Source organism: Haliotis rubra, unplaced genomic scaffold (assembly GCF_003918875.1).
Source record: "Haliotis rubra isolate DU_JTF1 unplaced genomic scaffold, ASM391887v1 Scf382, whole genome shotgun sequence".
NCBI lineage: Eukaryota > Metazoa > Mollusca > Gastropoda > Lepetellida > Haliotidae > Haliotis > Haliotis rubra.
The window spans coordinates 587,110-610,122 of record NW_025767060.1 but is presented as its reverse complement, the minus strand read 5'-3'; the positions used below and the strand labels follow the sequence as shown (position 1 = coordinate 610,122).

At 38.4% G+C, this 23,013-nt stretch overlaps 1 protein-coding gene across 1 annotated transcript; it reads right to left on the bottom strand.

The window, feature by feature from the left end:
- Positions 1 to 20,493, bottom strand: LOC124286407 (beta-alanine-activating enzyme-like). Its single transcript, XM_046722775.1, is given in 19 exon segments — positions 1 to 1,485; positions 1,774 to 1,905; positions 2,469 to 2,594; positions 2,770 to 2,933; positions 4,143 to 4,294; positions 4,784 to 5,474; positions 5,619 to 5,706; positions 6,563 to 6,666; positions 7,624 to 7,834; positions 8,456 to 8,607; positions 9,164 to 9,273; positions 9,688 to 9,917; positions 10,662 to 10,829; positions 11,216 to 11,385; positions 11,445 to 11,658; positions 13,096 to 13,213; positions 16,612 to 16,703; positions 18,859 to 18,988; positions 20,076 to 20,493. Coding segments are annotated over 19 exon segments (4,512 nt in total). The 5' UTR covers positions 20,078 to 20,493; the 3' UTR covers positions 1 to 27.
- Between the last annotated feature and the right edge of the window lie 2,520 nt (positions 20,494 to 23,013).

Genomic DNA, 23,013 nt, shown 5'->3' with positions numbered 1-23,013 from the left:
CCATGCCAGACACAGACTGGACTGGTTCTAGATGTCACCCACCCTGAAACAATAAATGTTATTATCCCTGCACCCAACAACCAATCGCCCATCAACTACAACAGGAGAGGAGAAGACTTCTCCAGGTAGAAGTGTATTGTCCAGCTGCTGTCCGGTGGTCACACAGAGAGCAGTCAGGTTGCCACTTGTGGAGGCCACATACACCACACCTCCACTAGTCGGACATCTTGCTGGGGATGCTGTAGGACATTCTCGGGACAAGCACCTGCTTCGTCCACACCCACAGCATTCCCTGGCTGCAGTCTCCTTGGTACATACATCCAGTGAGGATGTGTCATGAATAGCACCAGACTTGGACATATCTGATAAGAATGTACCTACAACAGGACCAGACCGTGACATCTCTGGTAAGGAGTCTGAAGAGCCTTGAGAACCTTGACAATGACATGGATGGACGTGGGCAGATGGAGGGTTGGATTCATGTGGAATGTTTTGTATCTGGGCCCGCTGCTGTGTTGAATCACTATGCACTGAGATATTTGAGTCAAAAGGCAGCTGTCCTTTTGGAAGACATATCAAATGCTGATCAATTTGATCTGATATCTGCTGAGAGGTAGGAGGGGTATTTTGGTTATTGTCGGTAGATTTTCCATCATGAAGACAAAGATTCAATCCAGAACCTTTCCCTTGAGGATCAGCTGCAGCTGAGGCAGTTTTAGACAATGGAGGATGGAACTTTGAGGAATGATCCAGTCCTAGGTTTGGCCATGATGCAATGAATGACATTTCTGAGTTTGTGGATGGTTCAAGAAGCTTTTGATGATACTGAGCATGACACAAATCATGTTCATACACCCGGACTTCTTTCAAGTGAGAAGCACTGTCAATGTGATATCTCTGCTTCTTGACACATGGTTCTTCCTTTGTGCTGAGGAAAGTTTTGTGCTTTAGGGAACTACATGTAACACAGTCCACTGAGCTGATCCTTGCGACGCTGTACAAACCCTGTTTATATGGCATTAGCTTACAGTCATTACATTTGTGTCTGTGAAGGGAACATTTACAAAACACACGTGTCAGTTTGCTTTGATCTACCAAAAGATGTTTTACAGAATCGGCCAGTTTTGAATCTGAGCTGAAAGTCAGATGCTGTGTTGCTGTGGGCAAAGCTATTCCATTAGACAGCTCTGTCTGATAATGAAGTTCCTCTTCCAAAGATGTCCCTCTGGAGGCCAGCCTTCCCTTCCTCTGAGCCGACACCTGTGGGGCTCCCTGGTGCCAGACAAATGGCGTGGTGTATATGGCTGATTCTGCTGCCCAGCACCATAGCTTCTTCCCGGTCATAGTGAGGCAGTATAGGTGCTTGTCATGAGATCCAACCAACACCACGTCCTCCGGTTCACTTGAGGTACATGTGGGGACCAGGGATGGAGTAATGACCAGTGGTGAGGAAAACACTGGGCCATCAGTGGAGAAAGTCCAAGTCTGTGACAACGATACAAAAAAACTTCATCACTGTCAGTACATTCAAAGGCAAACATGTCTTTCAGCAATGCATGTGACGCAATTTGGTATAATTGTTACCTGTATCAAGGTAAGGATGCAAAAGCTTTGGCTCATCAATTTTACCATATTACATTCAAGAGCAATAAACCTAAATTTGCAATTAAATCATAAATAAGAGATTCATTTGCACATTCCTTGTAGATTCACGAGAATTTATTTTAAAAAAGCAATATTACATTCAGCGTATTAATATTTCACAATTGTTACCTTGTCGCCGTGATGGTTGAAACACAAAATGCTACCATCCACACAACCAACTATAACACTACTGTAGTTCTCTGCTGGAGAGGAAAAGATGGGTTTCGTTGTGTCCCTGGACCACAGCACTTCACCTGTATCCTGTTCAGGAAAACAATGAAAATGTCAGTTACCATACTTCGAAACCATTCCCAGCCTGCTGTGATGATATTAAACACTGGTCATCACATTAGAATAGCATGACAATACAGGGTGCCATAGAAGATAATACTGGGTCGAGCAGGATAACACAGGGTTAGGTTGAAGATACAAGATCAGATGTGGATAACATGAGGTCAGGTGTGGCAGAACAAAGGACCAGGTGTGGGATAAACAGATGACTAGGTGTGGGATAACACAGGATCTCACATGGGATAACACATGATCAGGTGTAGAATAACAAGGTCAGTGTGGGATAACATGGGGTTAAATGTGGGATAACAAAGGATCAGGTATGGGCTAACACAGGATCAGGCATGGAATAACAAGGTCGTGTGGGATAACACAATGTCATGTGTGGGATAACAAAGGATCAGGAGTGGGATAACACAAGGTCAAGTGTAATACCACAGAATGAGTTGAAGGATATGACACGGTCAGCTAAAGGATAACACACAGTCAGCTAAAGAAAGACACAGGGTCTGTTGAAGAAAAGCTACACTCACAGGGTTGACAGCATGTAGGTTTGAGCCGAGGGTGCCCACATAGACATGGCGATGATGGCGACTGACACAGGGAGAGGAGAACACGCTGCCAGTACCAAGACTCCGCCTCCAGACACACCTCTGCTTCTGTAACACCATCACATCACACACAATGATTTTCCATACAATCAGACCTGAACAAGGAACAGAATCCATTATCCACTGAAAAACAGGAATTTGTTTGATTGTATTATATCAGTTCCAACATGTCAGAGAGAGTTATATGTTTATATGCAACCTGTTTTATCTTCTGCAATCTTACATTGATATCCACTGAATGTAGGCAGCCATCATGCGAGCCAATGATGATATGCGAGGTCATGGGGTCAAGGGTCGGAGAGCTCTTGACGCAGCCACCTGTTTTATATGTCCACTTGATATCACCTGACACTGCACATAGCATGTATACACAGTTGTCATAGCAACCTAGAAGAAACAAGGTCACAATGGTTAAAATTTTAAGGTCAATGTCAGGGAGCTATGAGTGAGTGACTTGTATTGGGTTTAATGCCATTTTAAACACTATCTCAGTAATAACAGGGTCTAATGGGGAAAAGAGTCTAAAGTGTTGCAAGTTGAAGACAGTTGCCATTTCTGTGAAATGCAGACACAAATGGATATATTTCTGCAAAACCTGGAAACACTACTTGGGCATACTGGGTTTTGCAGGCCTCAGACATTTGCCAATTCTGTGAAATGCAGACACAAATGGACATATTTCTGCGAAACCTGGAAACACTATTTGGGCATACTGGGTTTTGCAGGTCTCAGATACTTGCCATTTCTGTGAAAAGCAGACACAAAAGGATATATCTCTGCAAAACCTGGAAACACTACAGGGGCATACTGCGTTTTGAACTCAGAGTCATCAAATTATGATGTGTCTAAGGGATGCAACTCTTCACAGGGCACTTCAGCACCGTCACACCTACCCCTTGGAGTTGTACTATATATGGAGACTACCAAAACGATTTTTATCGCATTCACAAGTACAACAAGGTGCAGTGAGCGGGTCAGTTTAGTTTTATGCTGCTTTTAGCATATTTCAACAATATCACAGCGGGGGATGCCAGAAAAGAGCTTCACATACTGATCTTAGCGCTACGATAGTCGTAAGTCTATGTTTAAGTATGGGAGTTAAGATCATCTTAGCGCTACGATAGTTGTAAGTCTATGTTTAAGTATGGGAGTTACGATCATCTTAGCGCTACGATAGTCGTAAGTCTATGTTTAAGTATGGGAGTTACGATCATCTTAGAGCTACGATAGTTGTAAGTCTATGTTTAAGTATGGGAGTTACGATCATCTTAGCGCTAGGATAGTCGTAAGTCTATGTTTAAGTATGGGAGTTACGATCATCTTAGAGCTACGATATTTGTAAGTCTATGTTTAAGTATGGGAGTTACGATCATCTTAGCGCTACAATAACTTTGTGGAACGGGGCCCAGGATAGAAGTACATGACAGTACTGACACGTCCCTGCTGCACACCTCAAGGAGCTGCTTATGGATAGCTAAAATCCCTAATGTTCAAAGGGGCTATTTTCTGGGTTCTTGCACTCGCATGTCAGTGTAATGAAACTAACCATGATCTTACTCATTTGTCAAATTCAATCAAATCTGAAGCTCCACCTACCTACAACTACCCATCGTCCACACTGGCTGAGACAGGCTGAGGACTCCACACGGTCACCGAGTCGCGTCCGCCACAACTCACAACCAGTTGTCAGGTCTATAGCACACATCAAGTACGAGTGGGAACCGATGTACACAACATGGCTGCCAGAGCTGGAAAAGACACTAACACTGAAGTCTGGGGAAACACAAAGCAGTATGAACATACAGAGTTACATATGTCTTCCTTTAAGCATAAATTAGGTTACCCTTCAAACTATCTGAATCATCAGAAAGCTGTAACACAGGATTAGTTCAATCAGAATACTAAACAGAAGACTTGTTTCAGATCAAACCACATTGTTCAACAGTTTCCTGGGTCAAACTGATGCAGGAAGCCAAATCAATATCACAATGTTGTTAAACTATATTTGAGGTAACAGCATCTACATTATTATAAACTTTAAAAATTATCACATTTGACATTTTCACAGTTCAAGAGGGTATCATGAATCTTCGAAAAATACTAAACCTTTAGAAAGGATAATTCATCATATATAAATTATACAGTGAGTGAGTTACAAAGGAGCATCTGTGTGAAGTAACAGCTATAGGGCATGATGAACCACCACCCAATGGGACATGTAAGGTCTAAAGCCTCACCTGCTGACTGCCACCAGAGGAGAAGCATCCACACACTTCTCAGTGTCATACTTCCAACACAAGGACATTGACACACGATCCTGATCACCTCCTGCATGTCTTGAATCTACTCCATCCACCAACACACCATCCTTTTCTCCTGCTGATACCTGCTCACTCAATACTCGATCCAGCTCATCATCTGAACATTTTGTCACACGATCCTGAAGGTAATCTGTAAGACCTGTGTCTACACTGGCCATTGATAACCTAACTGGAACTGACGAGGAGGCAGCAGCTGTTCCCTGATATCTACTGCCTCGAGAAACAGATCCAGCAAACTTAAGCACATGCTCTGTCAAACAGTTTTCACTCTCAAGGTTCATCTGGCTATTTGAGCCATCATGGACACCTTCCATAACATCATCTGATACAGGCTCACTCCCATCAGGATGAGCAGGTGTTGCTGGAACTGCTTGAAGTGGATCTCTCTGCTCCTCTACAGATACAGTGGCTTCATCTTGGCTCTGTTTAGTTGCTGGACCAGCTTCAGGATGATCCCTCTTCCCCTCTCCACATACAGAAGCTTCATGTTGGCCCTGGATGGTTGTTGGTAGGGCTTCACGATCCTCACGTTTTCTCTCTACAGATAGAGAAGCTTCATATTGGCCCTGGATGGTTGTTGGTAGAGCTTTAAGATCCTCAACCTTCCCTCTACAGATACAGAAGTTTCATCTTGGCTCTGGACATTTGCCATCATCTGCTGGACATGCTGGACAAAGTCAAGGAAAGCCTTATTGAGGACAGTGTCCAGAAGCAAGGTGCTTTGTTCCCCCAGTTTGTCCTCTACCATGTTAACCAGACGGACTGCCTGGAGGGAGTTCCCCCAGAGCCAGAAACTCATCCACATCCAGCACATCTCTGCACCGTTCTGGTAGATGGGCCTGGAAACAGAAAAGGCTTTCTTAAACACATTCCATTCACCAGACACTTCTACAGAAAGAAAATAAAATTTCCAAAATTTAATATAAAATTTCATAAAAAGTAAAACATATACTGCTCATTGGAAGTTCTTACAACCTGAAGAAGAATAAAAATATGCTTTTGCACAATTCATTGTATTCATTTTGACCAGTAACACAAACTAAACATGGCTTTATGAATCTTATAATCCTTATAAAGGTAGACATATTGTAAAAGCTATCATATTTTCATAAGAAAATGAGAACTAGGATCATCACAATTATGGACATCTAAACACATACTGTCCCATCATGCCTAGCACTTATCACTAATGTTATAGTAATTTCACTCCATGAAGTCATGTTTAATACTTGAGTCTAAAATATAATACTCTATTGATGTGTATGTGAGCAGCTGGACTTTCTGTTCTGTGCCACACTGACAGACAGTAGGGCTGGCTATCAAAGATCAAAGAGATGATAACTGTTCACTAAATATTGATTGATTATTGATAAATACCTGAGAAAATATCAGATGAAAGAAATCAACATATTCCACATCAGTGGTGAGTGGTGACATACTTAGACATGGTCGGATTACTAACTAAACATCATCCTGAACATAATTCAAGAGCAACAAATAAATAAAAACTAATCTTTGTGCATTGTCCAAGTAAATTAAAACTTTATTTCATCACAATAGTTCATGCAAGATATTATCGATGACTCGATACTCATATTGATAATCATTATATTTTTTCCAGTCAACAATATTTCCTATTATCAATCAATTTTAGCCATCAATACAAGACAGTGTAGAGCTTCCCTGCTTCCCCACCTGCCAGAGACTGTTGCACCAGTGTCGGACATCGGTCAGCAGTGTGGGTGACCTGATGATCTCCTCCTCCCACATCCTTGCCAGCAACTTGGTATCAGTCTTCCCTGACAACAAATAACAACAGCTGAACACTCACAGACTTCTACCTGATATTATCAAATACTTACAGAATGTCACAATATGTGATGCCAATTACTGAGTGACTAGTTAACTAGCCCTGGGTCTAGCTAATAGGAGTGGTAGCCTAATGATTAAAGCGTCTGCTCGTCACACTTAAGACCCGAGTTCAATTCCCCACATGGGTACATTCAGTGAAGCCGATTTCTGGTATCCTCCGCTGTGATATTGCTGGAATATTGCTAAAAGCGGTATAAAACCATACTCACTCACTCTCTGAGCCATTATTAGAGAAACATTTGCTCCAAGTTTCATACAGTCCCACTGAAAACAACTACTTCTTTGTCAAGTGAGTTAGATATAATGTCAAGTTGATAGATGGTCAGTTATATCACAGCGTGTGAGTCTGGTGTGAGGGGGAAGCTTAAAGTGATGCAGATTGTACATGTCTATCATACCAGAGAAACCGATGTTCAAGGGTAACACTACCACACAAAATGGATTCCTGACCCTAAAAATGCAAAATGAAAATTTGTAAGTATGCAAAAGTAGCTTGGAAATTTAGGTAATAAGACAACATTAGAAAATATATTTTACAGTCTTAAGTCAAGTAAATGTCAACAGCAACCAATATTTTTCTTAAGAGGTGACTAACAGGATTAAGTGGTCAGATTTGCTGACTTGGTTGAAGCATGTCATCATGTCCGAACTGCGTACATCTAGGTCCATGATGTCAATCACGGGATTGTCTGATCCAGACTCGATTATATATACCGGTAGCTGGAAAGTTGCAGTAAACAAAAAACAGAAATCTAATAAGAATGATAACAACTATTAAGATATCTATACTTGGAATTACATAACAAGTTCAGTCAGTATCAGTTCCAACCAGCTTCCACTAGAAGCCCATCACTAGTTCTATGTGAGTCAGTCATTGTACTCACCATGTTTAGTGAGAGGAATCTGGTCCACCAGCATCACCTGGTCTGGCTGATAGTGAGGTGGTAGCATCTCCTGTAAATGTGATGTGACCGCCATCTTGAGTGATGCATGCTGGGCGTCTTCACAAGGGGCCTCAGACACAACAAACAGCAGCAGACGATCAGCAAGGGAGAGAACTCTACTGTCCATGATTCCTGGTAGCTGTTGAACAGCCTGTGATGAAAGTTCACATTCAGAATGAAACAACCATGAAGGGGAAGTGACATTGGGTTTTATATTGTGTTCAACATTTTTGCATGAGTAGAGCTACCTGCACCAACCTTCTCCCCTCAGAAATCTCAAATCTCTTATTATCTTCACAAAGTTTACTCCATGCGTAATGAAATTTGATACAACAAAAGAAATTGTTAAAACAAAAGCACAACCCTGTACTACATTTGCAAAAACATGCTTGCTTACATTTACGTTACAGCCTAATGGAGAGCAAACTCAGACAAACCAATAAGACAAATTCTATTTGGGATGACACTTTTTTAGTATATGCCATTGTGTATTCCAATTTTCAGATAATTTGATGCATAATGGAGTCAGTGATGAATTTGATGCATGTCATGGAGTGAGTGAGTGAGTGAGTGAGTGAGTGAGCAAGCAAGTACAGTTTTGCACCACTATTGGCACTATTCCAACAATATTACAGCAAGGGACACTACAAACAGGCTTCCCACATATTGTAAGTGACCCAGGCCTCACCATTACAAGTGAACACTTTAACTACTAGAATAAATCAAATACAGTGACTTACATGCTGTATAGCTGCTGTGTTCAACCTCTTGCCATGCCGCTTGATCTGATCATCAAGGCGACCAATATATATAATGGTGTTATCGTCCTGGACACATACAATATCCCCTGTGTCTCGCCACACGGGAGACTCTCCATAACAGCTTCCGTCTCATCATTCAGGAGACATACTCGCTCACGGCTGCCTGCAATGGGAAATTTTCCTCCTTAAATAAACCAAAAATTTAGCAAAAGGTAAGAAAACATTCTGTCAGTTCCTGGACTTATGCCTAGTTCATTTAGGACAACACATTTTAAGGCAAAAACAGGTAGTCTCAAAGGGTTCCTATGGCAACATAATTTTGCAAGAAACAATCACAAATCATTAAGCATAGTTCATGCAGTGACATGATTTAAGGTTGTATCACATGGATAACTATATTGGCAGTGCGTTGATTTTATTAGGTTTACAGTCTTATAAACATCTGACAACCCGAACAATTTGATATATCAAAGGCAATGAGGTTTGATGCATTGTGGTTCTTTGTGGAAAGGGTAGGAACCTGGTTCCCGATCCACGAAGCATTCGTATTATTACGACCTGTCATAACTCTATAGTTTATTATAGGCTTACGAAAGTCGTAGTGCTACGAACGCTTTGTGAAACAGGACCCAGGACTAGAGCAGGACCATAGCGACACAGATCTACCAACAGTATGTGTAATGTGAGATAGCCTCCTCCTTCTTCAGTTGTGCACCTACCTATCTGCAGTCTCCCCTCTCCGCTGGTCACCTGACGACCTTCACTGTCAATGACCTTCACCTCTGTTCCATCAAGAACAGAACCCAGTGGAATATCTCCTTCACCATGCCTTTAAAACATAATTAATTTACATCTGTATTCTGTGAGGTATTTAGGAAACACAAAAAAGAAAAACAAATAGCTTTACTTGTTTAACTCACAGAAACTCAACATTATTCAAGTCTATATATTTCTCTAACATGGTTTATCTATGACAAAGTCCAACTATCAGAGCAAAAACAATTCAGAAAACTGACAATATATGGGACTAAACAGACAACTGACAATACTCACTCAAAATACAGTAAACTATGATTATGGGACCATCAATTTTAGTTTGTTTATGGGACCACCAATTTTAGTTAGTTAGACATTTCACTGAAACTATAGAGCAAATAGCCGTAACCAAACAAACAGTTCATTACATCAGACTGTTCATTATAAGCATGTTATAAACATAGGGCTTAAACCGACCAACACTTACTCAAGAAATGTGGACTTAAACTGGAAGCATGTGGCCCAGCAGGACACTTCGGTCACTCCATACAGGTTGTAGAAGGTGGTTTGACAGTCAGGGGCCATGGCTGACCGAAGGATGTCCCTGGTGGGCAGATTCTCCCCTCCCAGCGCCAGGATCCGAACACTTGACCCCCGACTCAGAAGTGTGGTTCTCAGAACCGACGGGCCAAACCTCAACAATAATGATGGCGTCATCTGCAATACAAGATAAATAATGAGTCATAATGATAGACAGAGGTGCATGTTGAAAGTGTTATCATCACTATCCTGCTCAGTGAATCAGTGGACACTAGACATCCATTCCCAGGTCCCTGAAGAGTAAAAAGCTGCCAAACTGTAGCCATATGGCAGTGTAATTTATCCTCCAATAATGGCTGTAATTGTTCTTCTGTTAAGATACAGGAGAAGCACAGACCATTATATTTTAAAAATAATTAGTTGTATTTAGGATAATTAAAATGTATTACTATCTAACTTATGCAGTGGTACAGAAGTTGATAGATTTTGATGCTTTGGAACAGAAACCTAGAACATTATACAATATAATTGTTAAATTAATACTTCATTGTTGTTTGATGGTTTCACAAGGAATTCTTTTATGCAATTTTGTGGTTTAACATTTTGTTTCAATTTATAATTGACAAATAACAGCGGTCTCTCATCCGACCGCTCATCATGGACTACACCTGACCTGTGACCTGTGCTAGGTATAATCATGATAAGAAGCAGATGTGTGTTGGATTGTCCGGCGTCAACAAAACACATGTAAATATATCTTTGCACTACTGGAGACAAGTTCTGACAATCATGTCACCTTGAACATCACCCTGCACCCTGCCCCCTGCCAACCATCCATGGATAACATGTACTCCAAAGACATTACCACATTGTCAACACTGAAGGACCTCTCCTACAACATATGTACGTGATCAGGTTTACCTGTAGCACTGACACACTGTTCCTGTGGTACAGAATCTCCAGCAACTTCTTTGGTGAGGATTTCACTTCATTGTTGGTGATAAGCAGGGTTGCACCTGAGGTCAAGGTCACAAAGATCTCTACTATGCTTGGGTCAAAGGTCAAAGGTGATGCAAGAAAACAAAGGTCCTCTGAGGTCAGCTTAAAATGTTCCTGTAGTAAAACAATACGAGTTGAATCATATTGAAGGCTTTTTGTACCTGTGATGAATATAATACAGTATATCCTAACTGAGATGACATAAACAGTATATCTTACCTGCGTAGCTATCTAACAGAGTTTACCTGCAACCATATGTGGAATTTGATACCAAATCATTAACTCGTTTAATAAACATGGTATTACGAGGAAGGTTGTTTAGAATCCTCTATCATATAGCTATAAGAGATGATATATACATTATATCATATAGCTATAAGAGATGATATATACAGTATATCATATAGCTATAAGAGATGATATATACAGTATATATATATAGAGATGATATATACAGATATATATACACAGTATACAGTCATATTAATACACAGCTTATTGTACAGTTACCTGAGATGTTGAATGTTGGGCACGATGCAGCTGTGTGGGACGCGGACCACCTTCGGAACACTAGTTGTCCCGGACGTGGTGATGCAGTATGCTAATGAGTTGGCTTGTGGGCATGGCGAGATATCCTGCAGTGACATATAACCACATCATTCAGAGATGATATATACAGGATATGATTCTCAATACCAGTATAACCTGAGATGTTGAATGTTGGGCACGATGCAGCTGTGTGGGACGCGGACCACCTTCGGAACACTAGTTGTCCCGGACGGGTGATGCAGTATGCTAATGAGTTGGCTTGTGGGCGTGCCGAGATATCCTGCAGTGACACGAGAACAAGGCCAAGCTCAAACAGCTCCATACAGGGTACCACGGCTCCACGCAGGGTGTTGGTCACATCTTCCAGTCTCTGCATAACAATAATCAATCCATATGTATCACAGAGTTCTGTATTGTTCACTAGACACATATTAGACTAGTCAAAGGATCGGTGTGCAGAGAAAATGATTCTCAATACCAGTATGTATATAAAACAAACAGGTTTGGCATTCAATAACAATTTTATCAACCAGGAACCAATTGTTGTCACTTGAAAACATCAGTCATTTCAAAAATTCATGATTCAACATGGGCATGTGGGAAGCACAAGAAACTCTCAGGAGTTAAGCTTGCTGAGAGCTGTCAGGTATCAGCCTAATGTATACCATTAGCAATGCTTAGCTTCACCTGACACTGTCATCTCAACCAGTTTGTATTTAACTAGATAATTTATCTACCATAATTTACAATATGATTAGATCTAAAGACACTATGCAGCGAGATAGAATCTTGTCTTTGTGGTAGACAATCGGATAATGTGGGGCTGAATGGTCCCTCCATCCATGGCAGTGCAGAAGCCTAGCAAGAAATGCAGTAACGCCATGGTAAAGGACCGTTCATAATTTATGGCTAGGAGTGAGTGAGTCAGTTTAGTTTTACATCGCACTCAGCAATATTCCAGCTATGGCGGCGGTCTGTAAATAATCAAATCTGGACCAGACAATCCAGTGATCAACAGCATGAGCATCGATCTGCGCAATTGGGAACCGATGACATGTGTCAACCAAGTCAGCGAGCCTGATCACCCGATCCCGTTAGTCGCCATTTACGACAAGCATAGTCGCCTTTTGTGGCAAGCATGGGTTGCTGAAGACCTATTCTACCCCGGATCTTCACGGGTCTTATGGCTAGGAGGGTGATGATGATTTTTATGGCGAAGCATGTACAATGTGAATGACCCCCAACCCCCTAAAATGTATGGACAAAGTAAGCAACACACACCTGCATGTCATGTACAAAATCACTGACACCCCATCCCCTTCTCATAACTTTTAAGCAAAATTTTAAATATTTTTGTGTACAAAATTGACAACCCCCCTACCTCCCCAGAACAAAATGGGTGACCCCCTTAAAATCATCATCATCTCCACACCCCACCCCAGCCAAAAATTATGAACGGTCCCTTACCATGGCGTTACTACATTCCTTGGTTGATAAACAGTCAGTCACAGTTAGACAAACAAAATATAGGTTCTTTTAACTCAGAATAATAAGGGCGGTGAGGTAGCCTAGTGGTTAAAGCGTTGGCTCGTCACGCCGAAGGCCCGGGTTCGAATCCCCACATGGGTACAATGTGTGAAGCCCATTTCTGGTGTCCCCCGCCGTGATGTTGCTGGAATATTGCTAAAAGCGGCGTAAAACCAAACTCAGTCAGTCAGTCAGTCAGAATAATACATAACAGGTTTTCCTGTTTGGTCACATAATGTAAGGATTGAGACGAGCATATGTTCAACAGAGACACCGTTACCTGCAAGTGATCCACATCAACAAGCACAAACCTAGCCCTGATTTGGAGGAGGGCCTGGCGAAGGTACAAGCTTCCATCAGCGTCGAAGGGGAAGAACGATGCTGGTGTCTGCAGAACCCTGCAACATGGACAATGAATCTAACTAGGTGGAATCTCACTGCGATTCAAGGAGTGCAGGGTTTGAAATGGAATCTTGTTTACATGCGACATAAGCCACTCCTGTAAATATGTCAAGTGATTAAAAAGTGCACCCTTTGAAGTATATATGTGCCAACCAGAATAATTCAGTTCTGTAAAAAGGTAGACCCGAATTAAGATGATGTATGTATTTACATGTCCATTATGGTCAGGGTTGTCCTGTCTACTTGTGTGAAGAACTTGACTTACTAGGGGTGTCACAATTCGGTTCGGTTCATCGAAAATCGAATCGATAGATGTACGATTCAATCTCGATTTCAAATGCATCCATAAAGTACTTACATTCTAATACTGAGAGTTTATTTCACCTGAAATCGTAAGAAATTATGTTGAAAATTCGCTCCTACAAGTGTGGCCAGTAAGAGGGTATTCTCCATTGCCGGAGACATTGTAAGTGCCCAGAGGGTATGTCTTTCAAGTGAAAATTCCTTGCACAGAACATGATCATTCCAAATGACTTACAGTGACATTACAGTCACAATGAACACTTGACACCAGATTTTGTGACTGAAACTTAATTTCATGATCACTTGTTCAGTGAATATTGTTGACAACTTGTCTTGACAGTGTTCTAATTGTGCATTGTGTCAATTTTTCAAAGTTTGCCAAATTAAACTGATATTACAACAAATTTGACTTTGTCCTCAGCTTTGGTGAATCGAATCAAAATTAATCGAATCAAATGAATTGAATCGATAATCGTATCGAATCAAAGTGAGAGTGAATCGTGACACCCCTATTAATTACTCACTTCACATAATTGTCACAATTCACTTCTTTTTTTTTAAAAGTGATTTTCTCAGTTTGCCCTTAAGGCCCCGGGAACATTTCTTTTTTATTTACATTCTTTATTTGCATAATATGGGTTGTACAGATTGACATAAATAATTAGACGCTGAAAACACAGGGTGTGTATATGCATGATTCATTTGCTCACAGTCATACCCTCTCAGACAAACAAAACATTTCAAACCAAACAAATTGCCTTAATGAACTTACATATATATAAAACTTTGAAATATTTATTTCAACCATGTTGATGACTCTACATTCTTAAATTTAATCTTGAGAAGTTTTAACCTATTGTTTTCAAGAATCTATTTTTTTGAAAACGCTATCTTAGCTATGCCAATAACACTATAATACATGTACTTTCAAACCCTAAAGTTGAAGAATTACATGAAAATTTCATTTACAAGAACAATTAAAAAACAATTAAAATCACAAATATAATTGATGTCAACCGGAATATTTTTCCTGAGAGGACAATAAAGGCGATGACATGTTTTTTTAACAGCCAGTATCAATAATATTGTATTGACATGGTCTTCCAGCTAGGAATGAGACAATAGACAGCATACATACATATCATTATTGGATATTTATATAGCGCACATATCCATGCTCTAGTGCATGCTTAAGGCACTAAATGACCACATACACACCAGGGGCGTGATGGGCGAACTGTCTAAGGTGCCAGGCTAGTGATCCAGTGAGCTTGGAGGTGACGGGATCGAGCCCACCTGTGACCGGTATAGAAAAACCTTGGAGTCAACTTTGTGTGCAGACTCTTTCAGTGTTGTCACAACCCCTAGTGTACAGTACACAACCCTGTGCACTTAAAAGAACCCACGAATCCGTTGGTAGATGACCAGATGGTGGCCACATGAATACGTGCAAACACCTAGTTGCGGGTACAGCAATGTGCAGTAAACTTGAACAAAATACTGTGACTATGTGCCCCAGTCCACCCAGCTGTGAATGGGTACCTCGAAAGGATGGGAAAGTCACATTAACTCGGTGCACCTAGTGGCAGCAAGAGTTGCATGATCCCTAGGGAGTTGAGATTGATATGATGTGCCGCTGAGATTGACATCCAATGATCGAGTGGAAAAACAAAGAAGCTCTTTGAGCATGCATGTGGGATGGACTATAGCGCTATATAAATACCCATATATATCATAAAAAATAGAGACAATTGTGCTAATTGAGCTAAACATCAACTGCACATTGTTACACAAAAACTAAATGATGCATATATTAACCAAAGGTGTAGAACATTTTTGGGCACTCTTGATGTTATTAGCTTATGACAAAGTTTGTAGAAAAGACTCACAGTATATTTGTAACTTGGCAAATTATACCTGATATGTTATAACCTGCTTCAAATGTCAAGTGCACAGCATGAGGCAGACATAAAATTCTATTTGAAGGTTCCTATGACATTTATGGAACTAAGCTAATGCATTGTTGTTTAAAAAATTTCTGAGTGTTCAGAATCTAATGACTTCTGTTATTTATGAGTCTGAGTCTGAGACACAAGACTTAAATATTCTTATACTTTATCTCGAGAAGTTACTTAAATATTCTTATACTTTATCTCGAGAAGTTACTTAAATATTCTTAAACTTTATCTCGAGAAGTTACTTAAATATTCTTATACTTTATCTCGAGAAGTTACTTAAATATTCTTATACTTTAACTCAAGAAGTTACTTAAATATTCTTATACTTTATCTCGAGAAGTTACTTAAATATTCTTAAACTTTATCTCGAGAAGTTACTCCTTTTCTTTTGTAAGAATCTGTACATGTTGTCATTTAAAACAAAAACTGTCTGTCAGCTTCAGAATGGGAAGCAAAAGAATTCGACAAATAGTTGATTTTGTTACTGTACATAATATATAATGAACACTTTAAAACTATTGCTTTAAAACTGTTGAATAATATGTAGAATATTTATCGATTTTACAGCTCTCCATTCCTTTTTATATGTTCCCTTACAATATCACTGACAAATTAAAGAAACACATAATTAGCCCTCCCCGTGATCATACATTTTTAAGGAGAGATTTTTTTAATCTATAATCAGTTATCAGCTATGTAAAGATATCTTTCTTGTGTAAAATATCAGGAGAATCATACTGCTCCTCAATTATATCCCTGTTCTATATTTATGAGAAATTCACATTTGCAAAGGTAAACCTATAAAAAATTCAGTAAATGTTTGATTTCCGTACCCTCATTTTGGGGATAGGAAACTCACTTTAAATTCATACTATTTTGTAACTATTTCTTATCCTCTTTTGCCAAACAATTTATAAATTCTAACCTAATTTTGCCTTAAAGTAAGTATCAAATGTTGACAAGTTCTAGACATTATATATTTTGTTCTTCGCTGTGTTAAACAAAACCCAAACCAAATCCTTTCTAAACATTCTCACCATTCATACTAGATACAATATCATTCATGAACACATATTGGACTCTAACTAATCCTGTTATGACTACCACTGAGAACTATTGTAGGACTGACTCACCCAAGGAGGACAGATGGTAGGTGAACACTTGGGGACACACACAGCCCGACCGTCTCATTGTCCACTCCACTTGACCGCAGTACCTCGCTGACCTGACAGCAAGGCACAATGCACAGTTTAATGCAGGGGAGATTTTACCTCCACTTCACACAGTTTACGTTCTCGCTGCAGATCTTAACAAAGAAACATTCTCCCTAATTCCCTGAGTCACTGACTGGAAGAGAATATAACTGAAGAATGGGCTCGGAGAACTGTGAATCTCAACCTCAATAATTCTAATTCATTGGACTTTCCTGGCTCGTTCTTGAAAAAAGTAGAAATATACCCAGTAGTTTCATTCTTGTAAATGGTTTAAAAACATATCATATTTCACATGCAGCTACTAGCATTCTTTTTAAACTTAGAATTACAAAAATGAAAACAATTCAAAATGTTCAAAGAATAAGTTATCAAAGGTTCCATTTTTTTCACAATGATTCTTGTCAAAAATTAGATAATTTAAGACTCACAATTTGTGATAAAACTATTTCCCCAAAACAGCGTCAATATGGTGCAACTTAAACCTCTTGCCTGGAAACCTAATCTATTTAACAAAATAAAAACGTTGATGGAAAAACAATTCTTGGGCTCATGTTAATCATGAATAAATGCCCTTCAAAGAACTGAATATATTGGAAAACATAAACCTCATTAGTATTACATTGATGTACTGAAATATTACCTTAAACATATTTTATTCACAAAATTCAGTTGGACATGACAAACTGTAATTCACCTACAACATTCTCTCCATATTGGCATGACTAAAATACCAAAACATTGATGATAACAAAATGTACACGTCTTGCTTAACAGCAATATCAAATACATGCAAATATTTAAATATATGACAGCTATAGATAATTTAATAAAGGTTGTGACGATACTAAATACTAAAAGACTATATGCATACATTTAAATATTATTATAAACACAACAGAAAAATAGAAATGTGTAGTTACATTATCAGATATGGTTACTGGATTCATACAGCTGCCATCATGTTTTAACATACTTACAATTTAAATAATGGCATCATTTGATGATTCCTTACAACAAAAATTAATTCTTTCTAAATTTCAAACAAAATTCCTTAATTTGATTTTGGTTTAACAAAGGTTGTTTATATAATAGGTAATATGTACATTCAAGTATATAATACCATGCAATTTCACATAGAAAGTTACACGAATATGAGATTTGATCAGAGACATTTACTCTGTATAAATCAAAAGAGGTTATTCAAGTTATGTCCGAGGCTTGGGTGTAGTATGTTAACTGCTTCACCACAGTTGAAGTCATCAGGAATTTTGTTGGATTCAAATTGCTCACATTCTTAAACATGACAAGGATGTTATTTATGCCATTTCATAATGAAGAGAGTTCCAGGAAAGCTTTGAAAAGTTCAATATAACAATGTTATTTTCATGATGCAAATTATTGTATTTTACTTCTTCGTCTTGCCTTAATGTTTTGGTCGCTGGCCAGTTTATAACATATAGATTCTCATGTGATGAGAATCACAATCAAAACCTTTGCTGTTTCAGGCCAAACGCAATCTTTGCTGTTTCTTATTTTGATTTTCACTAAAGATGGAGCAGGAATGACTAGTGGTAGACTTCATCACTTTGTTGTTGACTACAGTAACCTTACTCCTTATTCCAGCTGGCATTTGTTTACCAACACTACAACATGTACAATCAAGAATAAAGTACTTGTCAATTCAGACAAACTTAGCAAAGTCAATACATATGCACAGAATAAAATTCCAGTGAGGGTTTAAACTCATTTTTAACTTCTTTGAAGGCATTTTAGAAGTTGTAATGATGAAGGAAACCCAAATTCTATGGATAGTCAACTACTGTACTCACTTGCGTGATAACGGTGTTAGTACCTACACCAAAACATCGCACTCATTGCAATGAAGAAGTTGACTATCCATAAAATTTGGTTTTCTTTCATTTTTAACTAAATGAACACCAAATAATTATTTTTCATGGAAAATGAAATATCATAACAGAATACAACTGATTTTTTCTTATTCTGCACAGGTACTAAATTTTCCAAGGTCCTGTGTAAATCCCTGTAAACATGATAAAATTATCAAATACACTTATTGATTATCCTAACTGTTTATTACCAACAAATCATATTTATATAATAATATAGTACATGCACCAATTATTTTGTTCTCTGATAGTAACTTACAATATTGGCTGTGTTGCAGAGGTCCTGGTAGGTGATGAATGACTTGTTTATTCCATCATCGAACTGAACAGCCACTTTATAACACTGTCCAGAAATCTGTTTTTCCACCAAACCGTGCAATGTTTCCATCCTGTGCAAAATGAATAGTGTTCATTATTTTTTATGTTAACCATATTTACTCCAGCAAGATTATCATTCAGATGAAATATAAACAACTAAACAAAGAAATGGCGATGATAAACATTTTATGTTGTCATAACTATAATAACAGTAACCAAAATCTATGCAAATATATTTGGATCACATGTCAAAATGAATATAAATTCATATAAGCTATATATCAACTATTTTATAATAAATGACGATTCCTTATACCATATAATCACACATGAAAATATAATTCCCACGTGATCAAATTAAATAATTAACTGCTTTAAATACAAAATACAAAAAACTCATGAACATCATAACATGTGTTAAGCAGAATGAAATAAATGTAGAGGTTCAACATAAAAAATATTAAACAATGTATAAATATAGAAAAGTAAAATGATATTTTGTCCTTTCCATTTTCCATAGAGCAGTCATGTGGCATTAATACAATCATTTTGTTCCTTCATGGGCACATTCTAATTTTCATCCATACACCAAAAGATCACATACAAATAGAATTATTTGTGCCCAGTTATTATTGACTGTCATACAACATTTTTCACAACAACAATCTATATCAGAATTCCTTTGTCACAAGGAAGACTGAATCAAGTGATCTTTACAGCAGAACATTTGTGAAAGAAAAAAAGCTCAATTCATCAGCATTCTAAATATAATGTATACATCTAATTGTTCTATTTATCTATAGTGTTTTAACCTAGCCAGAAAAACATAGTTTTACTGAACAGTATATAAGAAGTTTCCATTATCAGTGTCATTCTTTATGTGTCCAAACCGGGATGAAATTCTGTGTCATTATTACAGACTTATATGATTAATAAAACATTTCCGACAAACCGAAAAATGTAAATCACACCTAAAAAAACATAAGAGAACATGCTTGAGAAAACAGGAATTAATTAAGTTTAGCATCTGCCTATTTTGTCAAAAATGGCAGAAAGCAGATGTGAATTTGCATTTTCATTGTCATAACTCAACAATGCACAAAAGCTACTCAAAAATAATTACTCAATATTAAATAAACCATATATATAAATGCTCACATTTTCTCCAGTAAGATAAGATCAGCACCTCCCAGCACCCATCCTCACAATGCTGCAACGTAAGGATTCTTGCCGGTATACTATGAAATGATAAAATCGCGACTCGGATAGATCGATATTCTCTTGGGCTTTGCTTTAATTGGGCTCGGCTTATTCATTCATTATAATTGCCACCATTGTCAACGTAATTCAATGATTGTGTTGCGGTGAATGCGGTAAACCGCCCACACGGCTTTGTGTGAAGGCCCGCTGTCAAATAATTCATCGTCAGAAAAAAGTGGATAGCATATGCTGCTTGTGAGACTCTAACACATCTAAATATGATCTCGTGTTCAAGAAATTCAAAACAGTTTAAATACATCTCATAAATGTGTATTTATCTCAAAATATCGTAAAGATTTTGACACCCGGAAGTGTACACTTTATATGGTTTTACAAAACAAAAGAACATTAGAGTTATCTGCCCCTAGGGGGATTTTACGTCAAACTGGCGTCGGATAGTTAATGCGGACAGATGGTCCAGTGACACTTTGAGTTATCACAATAATACATAATATTTCAGTCAATATATAACATTTTCAGTGTCTGTTTAGTGTTAAACAGTCACATGGCAGAAAATTGAAATTGATTTTGTGGCTCAGCTATAGCTGAAATTGACTAAACCCTAAATAATTGAGAGAACCATTGTTGTGAATGAACCATACCTCATGTATGGCTTAAAGATGGTTGATAAAGGCTTTTATCATTCGTTCCATGTGTATTATATCAGACTGAAATAAATATATGTTAAATGCCATACTGTTGTATACATAAGACCTAAACAATATTCATATCAAACTACAAAAACACTGCACACAGTATAAATACACGGGCCTTGATAGAAAAAAAAAGAAAACTCCAGATTTTGTGAAGGCTGTCTTTGGCAATATTAACGAGCTTTAGAGGCAAACGTTCTCAGAGGGAATTAAGTTGTTCAAATTGCCCGAAGGTGTGGTTAGATCGACGAAAACAAGCCAGTCTTTGTTCACATTTCATGAAAAGAAATATTGATTTTCTTTTCACAACGTGGTTCGGGTTATGAAGAAAATTAACGTGAGGTCTTGGAAGTGGAGTCGAGATTTCATTTGGGGCCATTTGCGATTTGACTGTGTATACCTAACAAAATGGCACCTTGAACAACACACGGTACCATGTTCAGTTCCGAATATCCGCAATTTCATATTGTAGAATTGTGAAAAAATAGTGGCATAGGCGAATCCAGAGAACGGGGGTGCTACAAAATAATTTTTCCCCTTTTTGTTTTGTAAGTTTATTAAATGACCATTGAAACTCTCGTGAAAACGGGTGAAAATTAACTGTGCACCCCTTTCTCAAAAAGCTGTATCCCCCTGATACTGTGGTTCCAATAAATTTAAGAATTGGACAGACTTAATTATATGCTGAATCATGATGGTGAACTTATGCCTGAATGCAGGTGGTCTGGGAATGTTTGGAACCATCTTTTAGCTGGTGGTTGTGTCACGTGATCAGGATGCGAAGCGACCACTGAGGAACGTAACAAAATTGTCGAAGAATAAAAACATACTGAAATGTTAGTGTTTTCGTATAAAAAAGTATAAACACACTCTTCGATGGGACTATGAATTTCAAAAAGGTTATAAAAAACTCTCGTCTTTACTACGCTGAGTACATGCATATTTTATTCATGAAGCTACTGGTACAATCCCGTGTTTTTTATGGTACAAAAGTTAAATTATGGAGCTGTCACATGAAAAACGACTTTTTAATGTTACTCTGTTCCATTCCCATCAGACCAAGAGAAAATACGGTGCTATTGTAATTACTACCATGATCAACATATCAATGAGAGATGCAAGACTGCTTTGTGTAAAACTCCTGGCATCATCCCATAATTCTTGATGCGTTAATAGCAGCATGACCGTGGTTAGTTAGACGAGTGTAGTGAGTCACACGGAGTTTAATGATGCCTAACCCCCACAAGAGAGGGCCCAGTACCCAGGGGCCACGTGTAGGGCCTAATCATGTTGCCGCGCTCCACGGCTCAATACGAGCCTTTCAAGTTTGCATGTAATAATGTGTTGTAAATATTATATTCGATTAGTTGACTTTAAATGAAGTACTAATAAAAACCCTAGGATCCTTAGCAATGGAGGGTCTGCCATTTAGCAGAACCAGCTCTCTTCTTTATCACGCTCTGGGAAATATGCTTTTTTTCTTCGGGATTTCGGGTTGTTTTTCTGTGTTTTTGTTAACCAGAAGCTACAAAATGGCCTATACAATTATGAGTAATATTACTAACTCGATAACCCAGCCTTACAAAAGAAATGTTTTTGCTTGATAACTTTTTTAATCGACAGATACGTGTCTTGTCTAAGTTCGGCCTCGATGTGTCTGAAATGTCTTTGGCCACGACTGTGTTTGTGTAATAAGCTCCATCACTGAGATAGAGCAAAAGCTACAATATCAGATAAACAGTATTTGTATGTGTGCGCCCATGCGATTGTGTCTGTGTGTATATATATATGTGTGTGTCTGAATGATATGCGAGGGCGTATGTATGTGTCTATGCGTGTCTATGTGTGTCTCTGATTTTTATGTGTGTGCATGTGTGTGTAAGTGTGTATGTCTCTGTATGAATGATATACGAGGGCGTTTTGTCTGTGTATCTGTGCGTGTCTCTGTTTTAATGTCTGAGTATATATGTGACAGTGTGTTAATGGTGTTCGACTGTGTCTATGGGGGTATGCGCCTATTTGAGTGCCAGTGTATTAACGATGTGCATGATTGTATCTGTGTGTTAAAGGTGCCTACCTACCTCTGGGTTATTATAACCATGTTCTGAAAGTGCAATCAGTTTCTGTTTTTGTTGTAAGAAATATAAACCGCAAAATGTGTTTTTTATTAACCAAACGTGTGG